This window comes from Mchenga conophoros, linkage group LG22 (genome assembly GCF_057382185.1).
Source record: "Mchenga conophoros isolate Kocher_MC1m ecotype Shallow Benthic linkage group LG22, M_conophoros_male_GT1.1, whole genome shotgun sequence".
NCBI lineage: Eukaryota > Metazoa > Chordata > Actinopteri > Cichliformes > Cichlidae > Mchenga > Mchenga conophoros.
Window position 1 is genome coordinate 31,223,959 of NC_140546.1, and position 18,353 is coordinate 31,242,311.

General features: G+C 37.5%; 1 protein-coding gene across 5 annotated transcripts in view; it reads left to right on the top strand.

Annotated features, from left to right (window-relative positions):
* The window catches only part of ctdp1 (CTD (carboxy-terminal domain, RNA polymerase II, polypeptide A) phosphatase, subunit 1), a 99,147-nt gene that overhangs the window by 17,257 nt on the left and 63,537 nt on the right, over positions 1-18,353 (top strand). For all 5 annotated transcript variants that reach the window (XM_085262261.1, XM_085262262.1, XM_085262266.1 and 2 more), the window contains exons 9-11: positions 1,341-1,482; positions 1,604-1,834; positions 4,515-4,668. In XM_085262261.1, the coding sequence (XP_085118387.1) occupies positions 1,341-1,482; positions 1,604-1,834; positions 4,515-4,668 (527 nt within the window). The remainder of the gene's footprint in view (positions 1-1,340; positions 1,483-1,603; positions 1,835-4,514; positions 4,669-18,353) is intronic.

An 18,353-nucleotide genomic window follows, 5' to 3' on the forward strand; every position in this document is an offset into this window, starting at 1 on the left:
CAAAGTGGGCAGCCATGACACACATCCTACGAGAGTTAGTGATTAAATAATCATAGCTTTAACATCTATGCCCACTTAACGACATGGGGTACAGCAGGAAGCTGTTTATGTCCCCCACGTTCTCCTCCATTAAACCTGTCCATCAAGACTCTGTTCTTTGATGGGCCCCTAACACAAACACATACAAACTCGGAGTTAAGTTTTATTTTTGCTGTTAAAGCTGTTAAGGGTATATGGTATCAGAAAAATTAAACTGTCAGATCAATCATTTTAAAAGTTCATTTTGAGTCAAAAAAAAAATAGCCACGTGGATTTGAAGTGGCCATGGCAACTGTGACTATAATCCTGGCAGTCTCTGCCATTCCAGCTTTGCTCTAGACGCAAATATCTCAACAGCTACTGATAGACTGTAATAATTTTTTTCAAACATTAATGGTCATCAAAAGTGAATTCTAATGCATAAATCTGCGTGTCAGTCATATTGGTTTATAAACAAAAACTCAGCTGTACTTGTTTAGTTGCTCATCATAGCTCCATATTGTTATTCTTCTTCTACTTAGCGTAGCTTTGCTGATTCACAGTTTAAATTATAAGAGATATTTATCTTAGCCTGAGCTTTGTTATACCTTTCTTTTTACAACCTCCATATTTGTTGATGATGACTAGATTTAGACATTACAGATTTGAATTCATCACTCAGTAAGACCTGCTGTGGTTGATTTTCAGTAAAGATCAAGTGTAATTTTTCATACCTCAGCCTTTTTTTCCTATTTCATCTCCTTAAGAATGGCTTCTTGAAAGCCATCTTTCCACTGAGAGCATTTTTTGGCTGTTTGACATTGGACATTTAAATTGTAGAGATTAGTTTGTTTTGATACATCTTAGTTTTGTAGCTATCAAATAGTAGTATGTTGACCAGGATGTAAATAGATCTGGCAAAATACAGCTGAACTGCAGCTTTGCTCACTTTGCTCAAGCATTCAGCTTGTACATCAAGTACAAGTTTCTGCACTCAGTAATTCAGTCTGATGTCTTTGTGTCTGTAGTGTTATTCAGCACTTTATCAAATAAAACCTGACTTTTAGGAGTTGGATTATGCCCAGATTTGGCAGGGAAAAAAAGAAAAATGAATGGATGTTGACCCCGGTGGTTCCAAGAGATAGATCCTTTGTTATCTTTCAAAAAATATTGGCCAGGTAATTATTTTCTGCTTTCCAGTAGGGAAAGTGGGATCATCTATCTGAATTATTCAGCAGACGCAGAGTGAGTGCGTGTTTGGTAATGGCTTTCGATTGTAAGGTCAAAACTCGCTCGCATTCTCTTCCATCTCTGTCATCCAGGCACCGAGAAGGTCCGTCAGGCACAAGGTTGCAAGCACCTCCACGTTGTCAACCCAGACTGGCTCTGGAGTTGTCTAGAACGGTGGGAGAGGGTGGAGGAGCAGCTCTACCCACTGAAGGAGGATTACTCTAAGACAGCACGGTGAGGGCGTTGTGATCTTATGGAAACCAGCCAATTGATGATTTAAAGCATACTAACTGCAGAAGCCCAAAACTTCACTGACTATTTTTCTTTTTCCTTTTTATTTTTGGTCTGATTAAAGGAGCAACAGTCCAGCACTTCTCCCTGACAATCAGGGCTCCCTGCAGAAACCTATTTTCCACCCAGCACCCATCCACCTGAGAACTCCACCTGCATCTCCAGAGGTTCGCACATATGACTCCATCACAGGGAAACTGATTCGCAGGGGCCCTGCAGTGTCCCGTCCATCAGCCTACCTCCACACGGCAGGATCTTTGTTGCTCTCTGATCCCAGAGAGCAGTCTGGTCTCAGGTACTGCAGGACTTTACTGTGAAATAAACAATATTTTGTGAGGGATCATGGGGGATCATACACCATGTATGATGCATCATGTAATATACCAAATTACACAACCTCAATGCAACAACATTGCACCAGTTTAATAGAGCGTGGAGCACTTCTATCAAAGTATTAATAATCATATCATTACATTTTAAATATGTTGGTTTTCCATTTCTATAATACTGCCATAAACTAGTGCTGAACTCTGAAGCGTCTTATGAAAGTACCTACAGTTTCAGAAAAGTGGCTCAGTGTTTCCACATTAAGCCAGTCTGCTTAAAGACAACTCTTTTATATTAGATCTTCAGTGTACTCCTTTGACTCCTGACTCTCATTTAATCTTTACCTTCTTTGTAAACCAAAGCAGCTGCCAGTGTAGTGATAGTCTACTACATGAATTACCCCCGTTGGAGATGTATAGCTTCCTTAGCCATCAACTGAGGAATAATAAAAAGGCTCCAACACCCTGTTATTGTGTGGACTGATGGTCTTTGATGGTCAGGGATATCATCAGCCACGGAGGCTTCACCTCCCAGACAACTCTCCCACCTTGTATTGTTTACATTTTTGAATTCAGGGCAGTCAGATGTTTTCTCCCTATGCAGTGATCAGAATTGCCAGTCGCGTCCTTGTTTGACAGCAATAATGTGGCAGGTGAAAGGATGGCTTCACAGTTCACCTCTGATCTGTCACTCTGTCATTCATCAGTCACCAACATTGCCAGTTTGTCATTGGGATGCCACATGCAGACGCTGACCTGCATGCTTTATAATAACGCCAGAAAATTACAGACTCCAACTTTTAATAGCAGCTCAAAGTGTTTTTAAGTTGAATATATCTGTGATCATACTCTGTAATTAATCATCTAAAGCGGAAAATTGGCTCATTTTATTCATAGATTAGAGGCACTATGGAGTTTTCAGGAAGTTGCATAACCTTGGATTGAATCATCAAAGAAGATCTGCTCAATTAAGCACTGCCAAGAGGAACCGTAGAAAAGTTTGTCTTCCCATTTGCATCTACTGGGCCCTCGTTACAGAGAAGAAAGCCTATCTGTGTGTTTTGTGACTGGTCTACTCCCTTTTACCGCCTACACCTACTTGTCTATGAGCTGATTATGTACAGTGTTTGCAACCTAATTCTGGTGCCTGACATTTCCTGTAAATATCACTATAACATATACAGCATCAAGAATAAAATGAGAAAAATATGACAGAAAAATGATAATGATACTCTTTGTTTTTTTAATTCATCCTTGTGCCTGGAAGGTGATTCGTTTGGTTCGGTTTGTTTTTCTCTTATCTAAATTTTGAAAATCTTTGTGTTAATCTGCATCTTTATAGAAATGAGAAAAAGTGTCATCGTCTCAATGTTCTAAAAGAAATGTCACAAACTAATCCCGATGTAGATATCCTCTCTAATCCAATTTTTATTTTTATTTTTTTGAAGAGACCTTCCCTGACTTTGTTGGTTGCCTCCAAAGCACATGGAATAACTTCAGTGTGAAGGATGCTCGATGAATTGTCTGTGAAAATCCAAAAGATGTGACAATGCTTCTTTTCAGTTCTCCCAATCAACAGTGAGAAACGCTAACAGCAGCTTAGAAATGGATGCCAGTAATCACAAACGTCAACAAGCAGCAAGCTCCCAGTGCAATAAAGACTCCAGCACTCACGTTGCACAAGGCCAAAAAAGACATTTTAGCTTTGGCTTTCGATAGCCTCATTACTCAATGACATAGTCGCTATGGTTAACCAGCTAATTATTATGTAAGGCATCAAACAAATTCATTGAGTGAGCAGGTAACCTGACATCACATTTGCAAGAAATAGAAATATATTTTACCCCTCAGGATAACAGTATGTTGGACTTGAGCAGGGCATTCTGTGAAGGGTCAGTTGGGTTTTCAGGATCAAATCCAGCCTGGAGCTGTCTTTCTGATGTTTAGGCTGATGTTAGCTTGTTTGCTAAAACGGACAAACTACAAGTGATTTCCCTAAAACATTTAGTTGAATAGATAAGGTCAGCTAAATCATCCAATTTCATGTGCTGGTCTAGTAACTTAGGTGGCTGTTTTGCAAATAAGGAATTGGGGAACTAACCATTGCCAAATTTGTGCAGCATGCCTACGTTATACCCAGCTGAACAACGATACCTTACTTCCTGACATTATGGCAGTATGAGTGGAAAAGCTAGCTTGCATGGTTATTATGGTAGTATAATATCAAACTGCAGATTTTTTGAAACAAGTAAATTTGTTAAAGTGACAAAGCAATTATGTAACTAACATTTTGCTGCAGTAATAACAAACATGGAGGTAGTTAGCCAGCTCACTGTAACATCACACCTGACCCAAGCATATAGTGTATACACTGGTCTCTGGGCAGGCAGGTGCATCTATAAAAACATAAAGTAGTGAAATATAATAGAACATAACAGTGTTGTGTATTTCTCATTAATATTCAGGCCATTGTACACTTTCATGTGACATCTGAGCAGCACAGCATTTAAAGACCACAGATGCCATTAAAAACTGTTTTTCTGATGTAGTACCCACTACCAATTTCAGAATAAAATGTAGCTACCACATTTGGACAAAGTTATTTGTATTTTCAGTGTTTCACGTTTGTTTTATACTTGTGTACCCTAGGGGAACCTCCCAGAGTCAGCAAGACGAGGGAGTAGAGTCTGGCCAAGATGATGAGCAGCCTGGACCATCTCGGCGGAAACGACAGCCAAGCATGTCAGAAACAATGCCGCTATACACTCTCTGCAAGGAGGACCTGGACAGCATGGACAAAGAGGTAAGGACGGACGAAACTTTCGTTCAGCATTCGACCTGGTGGCGTTTGAGCTAGACTAGGGAGTCTACAGAAATCTGTCATGTTTAATGAGTCTGTTACACACATTCAAAATAGGCTTGTGCCATTTTGCGCCAACAGTGACAGACACTGTGAAAAGGGAAAGTTCTCTGTACAAGGAATGAGGCAATTAAATGGTTTCATTTCAGCAGTGACTGTGAAATAAATTTCCATACCATACTCACAGCAGGCATCTACCTGCAGTGTTATTGCTTTGCATTGGATGTAGGAATGGAAATCAGAAACTGGTTCTCCAAATCTAATCCAGCAAAACACGTATGCCTCTGAGCTCATTAGTTCTTTTGATAATGTCACCATATTTGTCAGACAGTTATGCACTGCAAATGAGGGACATCAATTTAGAAGTGGAAATGCTGCACATATTTCAGCCCTTTCCTGCTGTGTTCAAATGCATAGACAGGGAAACATTTGCAAAAGTTGCAAAATTTGCAAATTTAACAAAAGTTAAATGTTATCAAATGGTAAATATAATGGAACCTTTCACAGCAGTCAAAACGTCAGGAGCACAACCTTTCATCTGATATTCAAATTTTTCCACAGACTATTACTTCTGTCTGCTTACTGCATTTTGTAGTTTTGGCCTCACGAGGCAGGTGAAGTGATTACTAATGTCAGGGAGCTCAGCTCCCTCTTTGGTAATACTCCATAATGGAATTCTGAATTCTTCTAATGCTTCAGCAGGGGGGGAAAGTGCAGAGCAGATCCTTGAGATCTGCCAAGAGCCTCTCGGTGGGCGATTATTCTAGTGAAAGAGCTATGTGGCTTGTTCACATGGGGTATGACAAGCCACGTTTGAAGTGAGGTCAGTGGTGGATTATTGCGATTATTTTCTTTTGCATGTAATGATAATTTCTCACAGGAAAGCTGCATGGGTTACTGCTAGATTCATTTGTCCTTTGAATATGATTAAAGGGAAGTTAAAAGTAAGAATTCTGGAAAAAAATAAAGCAACCTTTTGTATTTCTTTGTAGTTAATATATATACTGCATTCACCTTTAAGCTGCACCATGAACATTTTTTAATAAAAAAAAATGGAATGTGTCGCTAACATTGACAGTATGAAAGATGGATGTAGCTCACAACGTTTGGTTGTGAAGAAGCAAACGTGACGTCATAGTAAAACCTGACTGTGAAACTACACGCTCATTGGTGTGTGGTTGACAAGTCGTTAACTAATTATCCTGTGGTTTCATAACACAGGTAATCCGCGTTTTTGAAAAGTAGTTGGAAAAAGATTTATAAAACAGATGTAATTTAATTTTTCTGCCATAAACGTGTCACAGCCTCAGCTATCGCCATCTGGTGGTCTTTGGGTAGAATGCAGGTTTTAGTCACTTTGGCCGCATTGGCTTTTTTCAGCCTGGAAGTTACTTTTGTGTTTTATACTATCTGTGATCTTTAGTAGTGGAAAAAAAATACTCAGGTACTCTTTACACTTTGTGGTCCCTTTTTGCACATTTCACAGACTCACTCTTATTTTACAGCCCACTAATGAACTGTTTTGGTTGACATTCATTAACCTTGCTTAAAAGTGCAGCATGCTTGTGTAGTTTATTGTTGTATATAAACAAATTGGGGGAAAGGAATGTTTCCTTTGCCCATCCCATTGTTTTCAAGCAAATCTATTTATTTTAAAGGTGACTTTCATGGGCTAGTGAATGAATAAAGTAATGAGCAAAAGATTAATCTGGATTGAAAGCATTAAGACTTCTTATAATGAAACAATGAAGATTTTTGTACATGACATAATAGTTTTGTGGCTTTCAACCCTTAAAGTTTTAACTTGAGATCTGGGTATAGACCCTATAAGGAAATTGCACTTTTAGTTAGATGTAATTAAATGATGTGGATGTCATTGTGATTGGTCATGCTTTAAACCACAAACTGTCTCCTGTTACTGGGATGCAAAATGATCTGCCTGGTTATTAACTCGATTGAATTCTGGGGTTAAGTAACTCCGTAGCTGCAGGCAACCACTCAGCCTGGGAACTGCTTTGCTTTGCCTTTTAGGAAACAGACTCCCCACTCCCCCTATTTTTTTTCTCCTACACTTCATGTGCTTATAGATCCTTAGCTGACTCACACATCTTCTATATATTGCTGACCTACACTACTGCTAAAACCAGCAGCTATTTAACATTTATTTGTTAAATTATATACATATGCTTCCATTGTGATGTATAGTTTGCAACTGCGTCTTATTGTTAAGACGTGGCCTGACTAGCTTGTGTTGGAATAGCAGATAACCCCCGTTGCTACTGTTAGCTAGCATGCTAATTAGTCCATCAGGCTTGCTTTTAGCATTGGCACTTAAGCTAGAAAATCATATGTATTTTTAATGTTCTGTGCCACTGGATGTCGCACAGCATTGCTTTTAAGGTTGTTTGATGGCTTAGAGTAAAACATAAATAGCCTAGTGATTCAGTTCATTTATATTATATTTTCTATTGTTTTGGATTTGGAAAGGCTAACAAAACAGACAACCCAGAGTTCTGCCTGAACACCCATCTTATACACGCATGCCATGAATCCCAAAGCTTGACAGGCTGTTCATGCCTGGGTTCAGTTGCTGAGTTAGAGTAGGACAGTTGCTGTCTGGAAGAAGAATAAATAGATTGAAATTTGATTTTTTTTAAAAAATGTACATCTTTTCCCATTTTCTTTTTACCAGTAAGCACTAGGGATGGGTATCGTTTAGGTTTTATCTGATACAGTACCAAACCGGTACTTTTGAAACGGTGCCGGTGCTTAAACGGTGCTCGAACCGGTGCTTGAACCGGTGCTTAAAGAATGGAAAACACACACTTTGTCCAAAAACCTCTCATGTTTAGCTGTTTTTTTTTGTAAAAAGATAACAATGTTAGCCTTTTCTGCAGCTATAGAGCATATATGGTATCACTCTTGGCTGGAAGCAGTGCTCAATCAATGGAAAAAACACCAATTTTGTCTAAAAACCTCTCATGTTTAGCTGTTTTTCACTTTTTCTTTGGTCATTTTAGCCTTTTTGGTCAGGGTGAAGGGAGTATCTGCCATCAAACAAGAAGACAGCCGCATGTAACTATGACGGTGTTTGCTAGTTCACCTTACGTGCATTAATGTAATAACGTGGCCAGGACTCGCCTCTTCGGGTTCTTGGGGGATGTTGCGAACTCCGGGTCCGATAACAGGCACCACACCCACAGTAGATGTGCACGGTGTGAGGTCTCGCAGCAAGCTATCAAATACGGTGCATTTCTCAGCTTTTAAAAAAACGCTAACGCTGCGTCGCCAAGTGTTTCATCAGATTCGAGGTGTTACCTCCTTTGCACAGTATCAGCTTAAAGCACTTGTTGCAGGCTGCTGAGTTTGCATCCTTTGCTGTGAAGTACAGCCAGACTTTTTATTCTGTAGCTCTGCTCTAAAAGAACGTACGTACCTGGGCCCGCCTACTATCCTCGGAAAGGTAAAATGGCTAGAATCCAAAGTGTATGACGTCTCAGGAAAAAAAGCACCAAAATGTGCGCTGCTTTTCGGTCTGGTTACCGTTTATGTCAGAACTGGTGCCATCATGGCACCGGATACCGGTACCCATCCCTAGTAAGCACACAAAACAAAGAGTTCATTGTACTAAAACCATTAATATTACTCAATATAATTCTTTCTGATAGAGGCATCTAATGGGTCCTTTTAGATGCTGTGGCTAAAGGAAAACAGACTGGATTTTAGAACCACTGCAGCCCAATGGAAACTGAACATTGTGGGTTTGTTATTAATCTGCAAATGGAGCAGTCAGTGGTTTGGTCAGAGCTTTGGTATGATTATGTCTGACCTGGTGTAATTAGACTGAAAAAATGGCTTTCATGTCTTTGAAATGCTGTTTTGAAACAGGGATGGTATAGTGCTTGAAAACCATGTATGTGTTCTAAGTATGAAATGATTGTCTTTCATTCATTGATGAACATGTAAGTAAATTAGCTTAACTGTTTTGTTAGACTGAGGTTTGGAAAATGTAGTTTGTTCAAATGTGGTAATTCTCACTGGTTCTACCTTGGTGAAATTATGAGCTCACATATCTCTGTAGGGATTGCTCTGATTATTCTAATTATTCATCCTCTGTGAACTCCTACAGATATAAGAGCTTTTTGCACTCTGTAATTGCTTTGTGTGAAGTAGGGGGCTGAACTACTGGAGGATAGAGCTGCCATTTCTCAATCTTCTGAAGTGTCAAAGCCTCATAGCTACTCTCTTATAGATGGGGGGGATATATTTCGATGCCCAGGGGAAGCTTGAAAATCACACTTTCCCCACATTTCTGCCCTTAAAAAGAGAGTGCAAAGGAACGTTTGTCTTGTTAAACAGGATTTGGCAATGAATGCAAACCAGGTTGGACACACAAGATGAAATTGAGATTGGAGAGGATCGTGATTATCCATAGGTCCATCCTTAACATCAGGGATTATAGACATTTATGGCAGTTGGCTCTAAGATTTAGGTCATACAGGCTTAGAAACCATTCTGCGATTTCCTGACAGCCTCTGGTTGCTTAGGAAAAACGTGTATTCCCATCAGGTTTGCTGAGATTGCTGTAGTTGCCCATAGCTTGCATGGAAGATGCTGACCCGTCTCCAAACACTCACCAACTACTGGCCAAGCGATAGTTAAGCTTGAATTAGTGCAAAACAAATAGACATCAAGTGCCTTTAAAGTAAAAGTAAATATGTTTCAAAAGGCACAGCTATTACTTTGAAGAGAAACGGCCTCTCTTCCTGGTTTGAGTCACACTTTTCAATTTCATGTGCAGACAAGTTTACCTCTGTCAGCAACCTCTAGCCAACCGCCTGCCAATCATTCATGGATTGCTTTTTTCCCTAAGCAGCCGGAGGGGTCGCAGATTGATATCGGCCTGTTTGACTCTGGGTTCAATTTAATTAACTGTTCATAAGTATTAATCCTCCTTTGCATAAAGACAGAAGGGGTGAGGTTTGGTGGTCCTGTTCCTGTTGAAAGTCACATGTCTTTATCTAGCACATGCTTTTTTCCCATTTATCACGACCATGTGCACTAAAACTTTAGCATGACAGCATGGACCAAGCATTAATTTTCAGTCTTAATTAAAGGCCAGCGTCTTGCTGATGTAGCACTATAGTGGATAAAGATCAAGTTGCCTGATAAGGTATCCAGAATTGATTCCCAGTATTATTCCCAAAACACAATTGTGTAAATGTGGTATTAGTTCTGAAGTTAATCATTAATTTGGGGGCAATTTTATAATGATTTGTTTAATCTTGCTCTGTTTTGGGAAAAAATACAGTGTCCAAACCCTTATGTTTACTTTGAAGTGGTCTATTTAAACATTTTAAGGCATATAATTTTATTTGCTCTAGGCTGTAGTTCTCAAAGTCACACTACTGGGCTATTCCAACACCTCTTAAACTAATTCTGCCTGATGTGTACGTGTTTAAAGATAAATTATGACTGACAAGGAAATGAAATGAAATTTTACATACTCCGCTATTAATAAATGATAATCCTACTACATCCTGCATAGCGCTTATATCATCTTACTGTGTTATTTCCATAAATAATACATTTACAATCATATTACATCACAGTATTACAAAGGGGCAACTGTTTAAAAAATGTTTCCAAGTATCTGAATAAAGGCACGTTGATAGGTCTTTGGTTTTTTTTAGTTTAGATTATTAGCTTTAGCAATTTATTAGGGGTGGGGGAAAAAATCGATACTGTGTAGTATTGTGATATTTTGTTTGCTAATAATGTATCGATACAGGGAGAGCAGAAATCGATATTTTGTTACAAAAAAAAGTTTTTGTGGACTGGAACATGCTCTGACTTCAGAGCATGTTGATCAGCTCCTTTTTCTGAGCAAGAATCCTGACATTCCTTCACTGTCCAAATGTGTTTAACTTGTTTTTTGGCAGCAATAAACTAAATTTAAGACATGTTTTATTTTAATTAAGTTTAAAACTTTTTTATGTAATGTAAAATTATATTTTGTTTTAATTTACTTTCAAATTCTTCAGTTGCTGAATGGGATGCATAGTTTTCATAAATTGCATAGTTCAGAATAGCTATAATTGTACCAGATGGTTGCATTCAGTTAAGTTGGACTAGACTGTAATACAAACCGTTCAGTTTGTCAACAATAAAACTGACTGAAATGAGAGAAAGACTGAGTGTGAGACTTTGATTGATTGGTAATTGATTGATTGGTAATTTATTTCAACATGTGAACAATATACAAGTACATTTAGAAAAGAAATGAGAGAAAAAAAATATACTATACAAATTACATACAAAAAAACATTCTGATTAATTTACATGTTGAAAGGGAGTGGGAAGAAGTATACACTTATTTAATCCCACCCCTGTCCCATAAATTATCAGTGAATATTTAGTCAGCTTCCTTACTGATATAATTTGTAATAAAAATAGTGAACAGATTTCTGATATACTATATACTATAATATCACATCATGAATTTTTTGTTTGTTTGTTTTTAAATAGAGACATTCACTTAATTTAAATATTTTCCTTTTCTTTATAGATCGAGAAGATCATATTTTTATAACTCTTTTTGAACAGTTTTATGTTTGGACATTGCTTTAATTCCATATTCAGTTTGTTCCATAGTTTCACTCCTTGAACAGAAACACAAAAGCCTTTTCTTGTAGTACGTACCTTCATTGTTTTGAAGTTACAAAAACCCCTTAAATTATAACTTCCTTCTTTCAAAAAAAACATACTCTGAATATTACCTGGCAGTTCTTTATTTTTTGCTTTGAATAGAATTTGTGCTGTTTGGAATTTCACTATATCGTCAATTTTCAATATTTCAGACTGCAAAAATAGTGAGTTTGTATGTTCCCTATAACCTGCATTGTGGATGATTCGAATTGCTTTCTTTTGAAGAGTAAAAAGTGAATGTAATGTGGTTTTATAGTTATTGCCCCAGACCTCTGCACAATAGCTTAAGTATGGTGAAACCAGTGAACAGTAGAGAATATGAAGTGATGTTCTGTCGAATACCTGTTTTGCCTTGTTTAGTACTGCAATGCTTCGTGATACTTTGGAATGAATATATCTTACGTGAGCTCTCCAGTTAAGTTTTTCATCTATTATTACCCCCAGAAATTTATTTTCACTGACTCTTTCAATATCAACACCATTTATTTGAATCTTTGCATTAGTATTTAAACTACTATTTCCAAATAACATAAGTTTAGATTTATTCAAATTTAATGATAATTTGTTTTTATCAAGCCAGAACTTCACTTTACTTATTTCATTAGTCATATCCTCCAATAAATTCTGCAGATCATCACCAGAGCAAAAAATGTTTGTATCGTCAGCAAAGAGAACCACTTTTAATACTTTGGACACTTTACAGATGTCGTTAATGTACAAGTTGAAGAATTTTGGACCCAAAACTGACCCTTGGGGTACACCACAAGCAATGTCCATACATAAGGAGCAACCACCATTTATTTTCACAAACTGCTTTCTGTCACTTAAATAACTCCGGACCCAATCTAAAACTACCCCTCTGACACCATAACGTTCCAGTTTTCTTATTAATATATCATGATCTATAGTGTCAAATGCCTTTGTCAAGTCTATGAATAACCCAGCCACATATTGCTTTTTGTCTATGGAATTTGTGATGTATTCTATTGAATCTAATAGTGCCGATGATGTTGATCTGCTTGATCGGAATCCGTACTGACTCTCAGTGAGTAGTTTATGTTTATCTATAAATTTTTCCAGTCTGTTTTTAAACAGTTTTTCAAGAACTTTTGAGAATTGAGGTAGTAAAGAGACAGGCCTGTAGTTTGTGAAATGGTGTTTGTTTCCAGATTTGTATAGAGGTATAACTTTTGCTATTTTCATTCTGTCTGGAAATCGACCAGTTTGAAATGATAAATTACAGATGTATGTAAATGGTTTTATAATAGCCTCAATGACTCTTTTAACCACTATCATATCAATATCATTACAATCCAAAGATTTGTGATTTTTACATTTTTTGACAATTTCAAGAACTTCATTTTCATCAACGGCTGTGAGAAACATAGAATATGGATTTCTGTCAATCAGTGTATCGGGTTTTTCCTGTGCTTTCCCAGGATGAGTGATTGTTCTTGCTAAATTTGGTCCAGCAGTTACAAAGAATTCATTGAGACTATTTGCCACAACATCCATATTGTATTCTTCATGGTCATTACAAATGAAATACTTGGGATAGTTCTTTTGTCCAGTCCCACATTTTATAACACTGTTCAGGATTTCCCATAATCTTTTATTATTATTTCTATTTATATCTAATTGCTTCTTATAGTATTCCTTTTTACTAAATCTAAGTATATTAGGCTACGTTCACACTGCAGGCGAAAGCGCATCAAATCCGATTTTTTTGACCCTATGCGACCCATATCCGATCATGCTATGACAGTGTGAACGGCGCAAATCCGATATTTTCAAATCCGATCTGGGTCACTTTCGTATGTGGTACTGAATCCGATACATATCCGATGTTTTAGAAAGCGACTGCTGTTTGAACGGTCAAGTCGCATTAAATCCGCCTTTTACGTCACCGACACAAGACTGAAGCCAATTATCAGCGCCCGAGAAGACATCGCGAACGCTTCCTAGCCATCCAGTGTAGATGTCAGTGAAACTGTTGGGAAGACAACGTAAACATTTTATTTGTACTGTATAATCTGCAGATTCTGACAGAAATCTGCAGCTATCCTTTGAAGCACCGCTCCTCTCTTAAACAGCAATAAGGATCATTATTAGGTTATTTACATTATTATGTAAATAACAAAATAACTTAAAGCAAAAATTGGGAAACGTAAAGTCCGAAGTCTTTATATTAACGGCCATCAGTCAAACAATACTGTTTGTTCTTGGTCTAAACAGAGCGCGTTGTGTGTGACGTCTTCTTTTGCGCATGCGGGCCGCTTTGAGCGTTCACACTAGAGCGCGTTTGCTGTCGCATTTTATTTGTAGTGTGGACGAGGAGACAAAAAAATCGGATTTGATCAAAAAATCGGAATTGAGCATTAAGACCTGCAGTGTGAATGTAGCCTTAGTTAACCTATTTTTATATCTTTTGTATCTGATTTCAGCATCTTTAGTTCTCGTTCTTAAGAACTCTCTGTATAGAGCATTTTTCTTTATACATGCATTTTGCAGACCTTTTGTTATCCATGGACAGTCCATATATTTCTGTTTCCTACTATATTGCTTTATTGGACAGTTGGTATTGTACAGTAATGTAAATATTGTAAGGAATTTATTATAAGCACTATTAACGTCCTGTTCCTGATATACTTCACCCCAGTTTTCCTTCAATAAATCTTTTTTAAATGCATTCATTCTTTCTTCTGTTCTTACTCGTCTGTACTCTTTTTTTTACTGTCCATTTTATTGATCTTGTAATTCCTATCATAGATTGTAAAAATTGGAAGATGGTCACTTATGTCGTTAATCAGGAGTCCACTTACAGTCTTATTTTCAATGTCATTTGCAAAAATGTTGTCTATGAGAGTTGCACAATGTGATGTAATCCTGGTAGGTCTAGTAATTTTAGGGAATAGATTCATACAGTGCATTGTGTTTATAAATTCCTCAGTGGTTTTATGTTTATTTGGGTTTAGCAAATCAATATTGAAGTCTCCACAAATGAAAACTTTTTTGCGAGCTATTTCAATAAATGTTTCTTCTATCCAGTCTTTAAATGTCTCAATACTACTACCTGGAGCTCTGTATATACAGCTAATGATTACATTTTTACTTTTTTCTTTACAAATTTCAACTGTAATACATTCTAGTACATTATCAATCACCATCGTCATCTTTTCCACCACATTAAATTTCAAGGATTTGTCCACATACAAGGCCACTCCTCCTCCTCCTTTGTTTCGCCTAGTTATAAATGTGAATTCATAACCCTCCAGTTCAAAGTGGATAATTGATAATTTATTCTCAGTTTTAATCCTCTGATTGTAGTCTTTATTTGTATAGTAGCAGCAATTGTTATTGTTAGATGAGAAAAAGTTGTTGTCTGGATCTATTTCATTGATATTAGATAAAATGAATATTGATAAAGTTTACCTTTATGTACAGAATCTGAATATCGCAAAATATTTTAAAAAATTGCAATAATATCGTATCGTGCGTTAAGTATTGTGATAATATCGTATCGTGGGATGTATGGTGATTCCCACCTCTACAATTTATCAGACTTGTAGAACTGTAAGGAACGACTGTTTGCTTCTTGCAAGTGAAGCTTAAAGCCTCGTTCACCATGTTTTGCTCTGTAAAGGGGTAGAGAAGTTGACTCAAGTGAAGGGTCCTTTGTAGATGCACTGCATTTCAAATGTCATCCTCTTCGAACTGTTTTGCTAAAGGCCAGTCTGTGACATTCTTAAACACTCTGGATCTTCAGGGGCAGAGGGAAAGAACCACACTTAATTGGCTCAAGTAAGGTACACATTTGAGTCAGTTGGACAGCCTCACATTTAAATGCCAGCAATGGTAACATGGTGGTGTTTGTGTCAGTTTACCTGGAGCAACGTGTGCAGAGCTGCCTGGCAAATAACCGTGTACCAACTGGATGACCTTTCTTTGAAATTGCTGTGCCCTTGATGGCTGCATTTATGACTGGAAATGACTGGAATCGGTTTTGTCTTATTGCTCTCGCTAACATAATGATGTGGAATGTGGACCATCAGTCCTATGTTGGATGTTATTACTGAGACTCTATGCAGTCATCTGCTCCAGGATTCTAAATCAAGTAAATAAATGAGCATGTGGGTATTATAAAGTCAGGCGAGCAATAAGACTGGTTGTTGTTGGAGTAGCATGCTCCCCCACGCACATGGCTCATTAAGTCTAAGACCATAGTGCATTCATCAGTCACTCTTCACCTGCAAGTATTGATCTTGGTCGTATTTCCCAAAATATGATATGCATGGCAAACAAAATTTATTTATTTTTGTTAGAATTAATATAGAAGATGATAATCATAAGAAGAAAGAAAATAAATGTAGAAAAAGCAGGCCGACCATTAGCATCTGTCTGTCTCATTAAAAAAAAAAGAAAAAGAAAAAAGCCCCCTACAGCCAACCGTAATAACACCTGTTTTATCCATTTGGATGGTCTCCCAGGAGAGAGCATTTTAACCCAGTCTCCTGCCAGCAGAGTCATTTGGCACGTGCTGCACCCTGCCACAGCTAATGTGTGCCAAAGAGACATGCAGAATTAGGTATATGAAAGCCTCTGCTGCTCTCTGTGAACAGAGTTAGACCTGTAATTTAAGTTTTAATGTGAACAGCATAGCAGTCCCACCAGTTTCAACATATAGTGTATTAAGACTTGCAATCTGTGAAATTTAATTTGGCCAACAATGAGCGTTTTTGTTGATTTAAAAGCTTAAATGTATTTATTTTCTTTGCAATAAAGTCACAAGTTTACTTTTAATCCAGTGCAAAGCTCCTCTTGGGGTCAGGGTGCCCTAGCTTGATTACTGCTACTTGTCATCATATAAGTTCTCAGATTACATCAGTCCAAGCGTTTACTAATGATTTATGAATGCTACAGAATCTGGAAATACAAGAGGGATAATTGCATTTGATGCTCAGACATGGAGACCTGTCCTGAGCCTTTTGGCATTAGCAAATATGTAGTAGGGGAACTTGGATTTGAGTGGTTGAACGTGTGTTCTTACAGCAATAGCGTATAAATACTCGGAGTGCTTAAATTTAGGTTCATTATGTCTGATGCAAAGATGTGTTTTTAGTTCTGGACATGCAATTAATACATTTACTGGACAGTTTTTGTGATGTCATTTATTTAATTTATTGTAATAAACAACTCAGTTGTTTGTTTGTAATTTGTTTGTGATTTTAGCTCAGTTTAGTGTTTTTAAATGTCAGTCTATTTATACTCACTGAAGGTTTTTAATTCGGGTTACTGTTTAAGCTCACTTAAAAGACTATTTTAAAAAAAATCTTATATTTAGCTGCTTCATGTTAACTCCTGATAATTGTCTGGCAGTGTTAACAGAAAAACTCAAACGTCCTTCAATTAGCCTCAACTTTATAGAATACTGTCAAACTTTTAAGGACTGGGCTATTGTCTGACAGAACTAGTTCTTAAGATGTGCTTTGCAACCACATAAAACGTTAGCTGTCTTTAAAGTTATTATGATTGATCACACTCAAAGCTGATTGACAAGCCTCGCATTCTAGAGAAAGATGTGGAAAGTGGAAGATGTGAAATTACTTGAAAACTGCAAAAACAAAGCACATTTTCATGCTAACTGGGCATACACTGATAGCATAGCATTATCCAAACAGAGTTCAATTCTGAAAACGTTTGTGAACAAGAACAGAATGCATTGATTTAGAAATCTCATAAACCCATATTGTCTTCACAGTAGAGCTTAGAAAACATACGTTGGAAGTAAGACAATGTAGCTTTATAAGAAAAGAGTATTAGGTCAAGTTTGAGCGAAGTGAATCTATTCAGATGAAATCATCTACCTATTAAGCTGAGTGTGTGATACGGTCTGTGGTGCTGAATTTGAGTTTCACAACTTTTAAAGAATTTAATTAGAAGACATTAGACTGATCAAATCAGACCAATGCTGCAAACAGGAATCATGCCAACACAACCAGCAAATTATTGCTCCCAGTCACACGAATCCATCATTTAGCCCTTGACCTGAAGCGGGATGAATATTCCATCTGGTCCAGTTTCCATTTGCACCAGTCTTTGGCAGCCTGGCAGAAATCTCTCATTTGGCTGTTGCATAATGTCCACTATTGGTCCACATTAAAAAAAAAAACAAAAAACAACAACAACAAAAAAAAAGAAGCTTCTATTCCTTTCTGAGCAACTTGGTGAAGGTTTTTTTTTTTTTCTAAGGTTAAAAAAACCCCACATCATTGATATAAACACTGAAATCTAAAAAGTAATAACACAAACTGTCACCTGAAGCTACGTGGGGTCTGTTATTTCACAGTAATGTTTTCAGTTCAGCCTTATGCAACTCTCTTCGACTAACCTCAGCTTTTTTAGCATATCTTTTCTGGATAATGGTAAAAAGAAACCAGCGTGTTCCTGTTTACAGAGCCTCTAAAAAGTTCATTCTCAGAAGATTGCTGCATCTTTTCCGTTTGAGCACTTCAGCTTTCCTTTATTTATGAGGAGCAAGCAGAGGATGGGAATGCCCTTGACTCAAAACAATGAGAGCTGGGTTTGTGACCCTGAGCTAATGAACAGCTGCAGGTATGAGTAGATTGGTGTTGGAGTTCTTTGTGCTCCCGATTCACCGGTCCCAATGCATAACATTACTGTTTTTTTTTTTTAAATAGCTAGCAATCACAATATCTTCACATCGACTTCTCGTATTCATTTCCATTAATTTCTTTTCCCGATGGTCTCCAGTGAGGATTTTCTCACCCAGCACAAAGCCCTCATCTTCCTCTCCCCACTTTGAACGAGCCATCAACACTCTTACTCCATTCAGCAATCAGCCGTCGGCTCTATTACCACCTCTGACTACCTTTCCGAGATGAAGTCGGTAATTTTGGCAG